We start from the raw sequence: 7,527 nt of genomic DNA on the forward strand, positions 1-7,527 counted from the left end.
AGGCGTGTGTGCAACGCCGCTTTTGACCACCAGATCAGAACACGTGGACTTATTAAAAATGCAAAAACGAATTTCTCCACTTCTCTCTATCTGGCCATTGCATGCCCCTCCGAGTGAGTTTTGTTCTTTCCGTATAAACCGCCGATGCCTTTCCAGTTCATGTTCGTTCCCTCCCCCTCGCCCTCTCTCTCTCGCACACACTCACAAGCGATAGATTTCCAGAATTCTGCAGAGAAAGCGAGAGAGAGAGAGAGAAGGGAAAAGAGAGAACGAACACGCAGGGATAAATTCTTTTTTGTCACTTTGAAAAGCATTAAAAATGGCTGAAGAACAGAAACCGAATCAGAATCGCCAGAAATCGATCCCACCTTATATGAAGGCGGTCTCTGGTTCGATCGGAGGGGTAGTGGAGGCTTGTTGTCTGCAACCGATCGATGTAATTAAGACGAGGTTGCAGCTCGATAGGTCTGGAGCTTACAAAGGAATTATCCACTGTGGGACCACCATTTCACAGGCCGAAGGCGTCCGAGCTCTCTGGAAAGGTTTAACTCCCTTCGCCACTCATCTCACTCTCAAGTATGCTCTTCGAATGGGTTCCAACGCTCTGTTTCAAACTGCGTTCAAGGATTCTCAGACTGGGAATCTCAGTAATCAAGCACGCTTACTCTCTGGTTTCGGTGCTGGGGTTCTCGAAGCCCTCGTTATTGTTACCCCCTTTGAGGTAAATCTTTCGAATTTGCGCTTGTAATTGTGCTTATGTTGTGGTTCCTGTCCATTATATTGCTTCTGGTTGTTCTTAGTAGGGAAGATTTCATACATTCAGTGCTAACCGGTGTTCCCCCCCCCCCCCAATTCAGTAATTGCTTCTGAGATACTTGTTTGGATTTGAGACATTTGATTTTACCGAATTAATTGGGTTAGTGCTGTGTAGAGTTATTTAATTTTCTTATAGTTAAACTTTCTGGTCAATTACCTGCTTTAAATTAGTCTTCTGAGTTGGGGGTTTGACTAACAAGTTATTGACACATTATCTGTGACAAGTGAAAAACCAGTATCTCAATCAAAACCCGTTAGACACCGTTTGAGTTGGTATTTGCTTACCAGATAGTGGCACAATGTCTTAGGCTAGTGAAAAAACAGTAGCTCACTCTCAACACAATGCAAACCTTATGGGATGCGCATGGCTAATTAAGAAAGGAACTTTTTTCGTGCGGGTGGGGTTGGGGGAAGGGGGGGGGGGAGCAAGGAGATGAAGAAACGAAGCTGTTTCATTAATTGATTGGATACAGAGGAATTTGCACAAACTGTCAAATTGATTCAATGTGCTAATACTACACAGCACATCAGCAATTATTTTGACTTGTCAAAAATACATAACAGTAGAATAATTTTTTTTAGTCATTCTTTGTTAGTTTGTTGTTTGGTTTTGTAAATGACAAGGAGGCATGTTTAAGCGCAGGAGATTGTGAAGGATTCTCCAACTTTATGATGGTGTGGTGCCTTCCCTGGGTGGCAAGGGTATGATCAGGCAAGAATAGATCCAAATAATTATTTTGGCTATAACATCCAAAATATTTAATGTGAATTGTTTTCCAGAATTTTTTTTATTGAATTTCAATAAGATTATATCCGTCTTTTTTCGCTCCTACTAGTCTCTTTTGCTTTTATAATTTTGGTGAAATGTTTTCATATCAACAAAAGGAGAATAATTTTTTTTCACTTTCAGTTCATGAATCCTCCTTAGTCTAGTCATCTGACGGGTGTATTTTTGTTCAGTGAGTCCTTGACAATAAAGTGATAAAAAAGGATATGATCAAATGGGCCATCATTCACTCACAAGGTTGGTTAATCAAGATCAACCCTAATAAGTTTCACACATTATAAATTTTTATCTGATTTAATGTCCCTGTGATTCGCATCAAGCACTGGTCACATTCTCAATTTTTTTTGGTCATTGGATTATGCCAAAACCCCTCACCTAAACTGTCTGGTCTAGTGGCAAAGCAGTAATCTAGTTTAGCTAGCATTATCTGATTATGACTTCTTTGTTCAATTGGTGGGTTCATATTTATCTTAGGTCAGTGTCACAACTCTTGCTGGACACTATGTTATCCGCTGAAGGCAATTGGGGCCTTTGTATTTGTGTAATATCAGTTGTGAATTGAACCTATTCTATCTTTGAGCTTTTTGGTTCGGCTTCTACAATTCATGAACTTTACTTATATGAATTCATGCCCAAGCAGTGCTATTTCATCTTATTAGACGTTCAAACTAAAAAGACTGTAATGCTCCATTTGTATGGGTTAACAAAATAGACCTTGTTCCATACCCTTCACCACAAGCTGGTAACTTTGTTTTCCTTTCCAAACCCCTAGTTTCCCCCTATCACTTATTCTCCATTGCAGAAGTAACAGAACATTGAAGATTTAATGCCTATTTGTTTTTGAGAGAGAGGCAGGCAGATCACATGGGACGGACTGGAGAGAGAGTCAGGGAAAAGAGTGAGAGTCACATGTCAACCCATTGGGTACCCAGCAGCCCACCCAACCCATCCATCGAATGTTTCATTTTAGGGGGCTTCATTTGATCAGGACTCCATTGCAGTACCTACCCTTCGTTGAAACTGATTTCATACCCAGAAACCATCATCTGCTCATCAAACCTGGGCATCAAACCCTTGTTCTTCTTGTTTTTCATGGGACTGTTGGAGATTCAATAATTGGTTTCATAATAAGATCAGAGTTATTAACCTGAGGAGTGATGATTTTACGTAATTTTGCTCGAGGTCTAAGCCAGAATCAAGACTGATTTTTAGAAATTTATACTGCTTCAACAGGTTGGGAGAGAGAGGTTCTTGGTGGTTCTCAGTATGACAGAGAGAAGAGGATGAATTCCTTCATCACATTGCTGGTGATACCCACAGTCATCTCCTCTGTTGAGGACAACCGTAGTGCCACTGTTGCTAGGAGATGAGAGAGAGTGAGAAAAGAGGCCATGATGGAAAACAAGCCTCAATTTCTTTGCCCCTTCAAAAAATACATAACCTCATTTCAACCTTAACTTTTTAGCATGTCTTTGATCAGATTGGACTCTGCCACCTTCAATCTCGGATTCAGTCGATAAACCTCTCAATCCAGCCCCATTTTGCATTCTCAATCCCAGGATCGGAATTGAGATATAGAGAGAGTCAGGGAGAAGAGACAGACAGTCAGGAAGTTTATATATATATATATATAGCAAGAGAGAGAGAGAGAGAGACACTTACATGTCAACCCATTGGATACCCATCAGTCCATGTGACCCACTCAACCCACCCAGAGTGTGTCGCATTTTAGAGGCCCTTGTTTGATTAGGGCTCCATGGCAGGCACCTACACCTTTTGCTCAAGGTCTTGGCCAGAATCATGACTGATTGTTAGAATTTTATGCTTCAACAGGTTGGGTGAGAAGTTCTAATGTAGTTCTAGATTGGTAGGAGGCCAACTAGAAGCCAATAACCAGGATCTGCTATGAATAGTAATCTGGTAGGCCAAACATTGGGTTTTTGGTAAAAGTAGGGTTAGGGTTTGATGGGACCTAGGGTTTGATGGTAGGGTTATGCTAAATTGATGTAGGGGAGTCTTCCAGTGAAGGTCTTGTTAAGTTTTAACAAGTCTAGGCCTTTTAATTAAAATCGGAAGCAAGGTTAGTGTTAGGGCTTTGGATTTTTGAAAAGAGGAAAATATGGATTTTTAGGGTTTATGATGGTCAAATGAGGGAGCAACTTGGATCGAGTTTTCCCTAGTATGAGAGGAGAATTCGATCAAAGTTTGGTGTGATTTGGCTTGCTGGTTTGGGCCGGGCAGAATTTAGGTTATGGGAATGATGTTCAGAGATGGAAGGGATGTTAGGGTTTGGTGCCTTGGTGGTTTAGAGGATTAGCAAAAGACAGGTTAGGGTTGGGATGAATCAAACTCACTGTTGTTGCAGAATTCCCTTGGCAGCAGCTTGTTTGATTGAGAAACTTGAATAAAAATTGAATCTTTAACTAGTACTTGAAGTAGATCTTCAAAGAACTCGAAGGAAAGCTTCAAAAGAACCATTCGGGGGCTTCACACCGCAAGGTGTTGATTGGATCAAACACAATCCCACCAGTCTTGATCACTAAAGACAAAAATCTTCGATGGTGAAGAAGAGCAGCAAAAAGCTTTTTATTAATATCAAAATTCGTGTTCAGTACTTGCCCCCCTTACATCCTTATATATTAAACTGAATAGGAAACTGAAATAGACTGAAAACATAGTCCTAATCCAGCCCCACTAAACACTTAAAAGAAAACTACTGAAATCACTTAAATTGTACCGTTGGTTGAATCGGTTCAAGTTATGAACAAAAACACCAAAATAAAACTAAGTATGGAACTAAAACAACTAATCCCGTATGCAACCCTTTACCCAATACTTTAGGTCCATAAAAGTGACCTATTACATAGAAAGTCAGGGATCAAAGGCCCAACACATATATAACCCAATCCAAAGCTATTTTCCAATAAAAAAAGTTCTTTACGTGATTAATCTACATCAATGTCTTGGTGGTTCTCAGTATGACTGTGAAAGAGGAGAGGATGAATTCCTTGATCATATTGCCGACGGTACCCACAGTCATCTCCTCTGTTGAGGACAACCCTAGTGCCGCTGTTGCAGAGAGAGGGAGGTCTCAATCTTGATCCAGCCCCATTTTGCAATTCAATCCCAGGATCAGAATTGTGATTGGAGACCAAGCCCCAAATAGGTCTAGATTTAAATCCAAAACAAGATTGCAATCTAGGTTGCCATACCAAATGTTTCCTAAAATTATTTTATTATATCTCAATATCTCACACAGACAGAATTATGCACTTAACATTTTGGTCCAACCTTGTTGATTATCTATCCACCATGTGTTTGTCGGGATAAAATTGAAGTTTTTGTAAAGGAGTAACATAGCAAAAAGTAAACTTCGTGGATAGGTATATGCTGACTTGCGTACATGTTTTGGTAGTTCTATGGTTGACTGATAGGTCTCTTAGACATTCTAGTAATAAATTCCTTGTAACTCACTTGCCAATATACCAGGGGATGTTTATAAATACATGGGCAGTATTGATTGACCATGTGTCTGAGTAAATTAGTTAGACAACTACTTCCAGTGGACAAGTGAATTACAATTCCTTTTTTCAGGATGTTCTGTCCATGTCAACAGGAGTGCTATGTCTACGTATCTTAGATTTTAATTTTTAGATAGTCCTAGTGCATATATGAACTACATGAATTTTGCTTAGCAATGTCATGCTGTTCGTTAAAAGTTAACAATGCTATGGTATTAGGAAACACATCAAATATTCTAGCCATTTAAGTCTACCAACTAATTGCCATTTGACAAGGGAAGGAGACATTGTTTGATAACTAAACAATTTTGGTTGCATGAAGGCAGCATATTTTTTAATTCAGGTAATAGTAGTGAGGAAAGGGTCATACATTACTTGCCTGTTTGCAGAAGAAAGAGCCATTGTTTACAAGCCCATGTTTTGATACTTGGGTTCTAGATTCACTTTTTCGTTCAGTTTCAGGTCAATGGCCTATCAAGGATGCCCCACTATTGTTTTGCTCTGGATTTATGAATACGACTTCGGCGTCGACCTTCTGAATGCATGTAACACTCCAATCTTGATAGATAACGACTACATACTTTTGTGTGGTAGTGTCTCTTTTTTCTGACTTATTCTTCGGAAGCTTTTTTTCTTCTTTTTGATCATCCACAGCGTTTCACCATAGATTCATTCTTTTACAGCTATTTCTTAACCAGGCAGCACACATTTTCCAGGCATAAACATTTCTTGTTTAAATGAGAAAAAGGAATTTGTACATTAGCTGGAGTGTAGATGGATTTGAACATATTCTGCTCCTCTTGCTGTTGACTGCAGGTGGTGAAGATTAGACTGCAACAACAGAAAGGACTGAGCCCTGGGCTTCTGAAGTACAAGGGTCCTATACACTGTGCTCGAATGATCATCCGGGAGGAAGGTCTCTTTGGGCTCTGGGCTGGTGCTGCTCCCACTGTTATGCGCAATGGGACGAACCAGGCTGCCATGTTCACGGCAAAGAATACATTCGATGTAGTTCTTTGGAGGAAAAATGAAGGAGATGGAAAGGTCCTCCAACCATGGCAGTCCATGGTGTCAGGGTTTTCGGCAGGAACTGTAGGTCCAATTTGCACAGGCCCCTTTGATGTAGTGAAGACAAGGCTCATGGCTCAAAGCCGATCAGGCGATGGGATTAAGTACAAGGGGATGTTCCACGCAATTCGAACTATTGGTGCAGAAGAAGGTGTGCTTGCATTGTGGAAAGGATTGCTGCCTAGGCTCATGAGGATACCCCCTGGCCAGGCCATCATGTGGGCAGTGGCTGACCAAATGACTGGCTTCTATGAGAAGAGATACTTAAACAATGCACCCTTGTAGGCACAACATTATTTGTTTGTTTTTTTGTTTGGCAAATTCGGAAGATCAGAAACAAGACAATAACACTATGCAAGCGCATATCTACCACTGCTTTCAATGATAGGCTTGCCTATTCGTTAATGCTCTTCAGTCATCTAGTAGATCGAGAAAGCTCCAACTCAATTGTCTAACAGAGACGCCAGCCATGTATTCTTTTGCTTCCCTAATGGTACTCCTGTGATTTGGCTCCTGCAAGTCTACACAGATTCTATTCATGATCAGTTGAGGATGATCCTGAATTTAATGGCTAAACGTGCTCTTTCCGGTGATGAGCAATTTTACTGCCCTGTGCTGAGCTGATTTGGCAGATCCATGAAGGTTCCTTTATATTCCTGTTGATGAGGAACCATGTTTGGCTGTCAAAACACTGATCTAGGGGTGTTTTAGAACTTTTTCAGAAAGGACAGGGGGGGGTTATGCAATAATCGAAAGAGCATTGATTAAGTGAGGCGATAGTGCACCAATGGCCACGCATGCGACCATTGAGATCACAAGAGCGAGCATCTCATCCGCCGCTCTTGAGAACGCCTTCACAGAAGCACTTAAAATGCAATCTTTTCATCTAGGCTGTCCATAATGAAATATTGAAGTTCTGTCCTCCCAGTCAACCAAAGCTCACAAACAGAATCTTGCTCATAAAATACTCATTTCATACCCAAGTCGGACCCAAACAAATTGGAAAATGACGTCTGTAACAACAACAATGTGATTTCATAATTTGTTTAAGAAATAAACCACAGAATTCGTTTAAAGCAATTCAACCCTTTCTCAATTTGTTTCATTTTTGTGCGATGACACAAAAAAAACTCTATAACTTTCTCATCTGACATAAAAAAGACGTGAAACCAATTGCGTTGTAACCACGATTCGATGAACTATATATTTCTTATGAAGAATGTTTCACCCAGTTCTGCCATTAAGACTTTTAAAAATAGCTTCGAAGTGGACCTCACTACACGATCTTATGAACTTGCAACTTTTGATGTATGAGCCTTCACCTGCTGCTTTGAG

General features: G+C 40.4%; 1 protein-coding gene across 1 annotated transcript; it reads left to right on the forward strand.

The window, feature by feature from the left end:
• Positions 1–223: 223 nt before the first annotated feature.
• On the forward strand, positions 224–6,480 carry LOC122670980 (mitochondrial succinate-fumarate transporter 1-like). The gene is made up of 2 exons (XM_043868045.1): positions 224–721; positions 5,941–6,480. Exons 1-2 carry the CDS (start codon positions 320–322, stop codon positions 6,475–6,477), a joined length of 939 nt encoding a protein of 312 aa, XP_043723980.1. The 5' UTR covers positions 224–319; the 3' UTR covers positions 6,478–6,480.
• Positions 6,481–7,527: the final 1,047 nt, after the last annotated feature.

This window comes from Telopea speciosissima, chromosome 8 (genome assembly GCF_018873765.1).
Source record: "Telopea speciosissima isolate NSW1024214 ecotype Mountain lineage chromosome 8, Tspe_v1, whole genome shotgun sequence".
NCBI classification, from domain to species: Eukaryota; Viridiplantae; Streptophyta; class Magnoliopsida; order Proteales; family Proteaceae; genus Telopea; species Telopea speciosissima.

Coding starts and splice junctions, on each gene's coding strand:
- LOC122670980 (XM_043868045.1), top strand. CDS start 320: ATGGCTGAAGAACAGAAACCGAATCAGAATCGCCAGAAATCGATCCCA. Junction 722..5,940: donor TTATTGTTACCCCCTTTGAG/GTAAATCTTTCG, acceptor TGTTGACTGCAG/GTGGTGAAGATTAGACTGCA.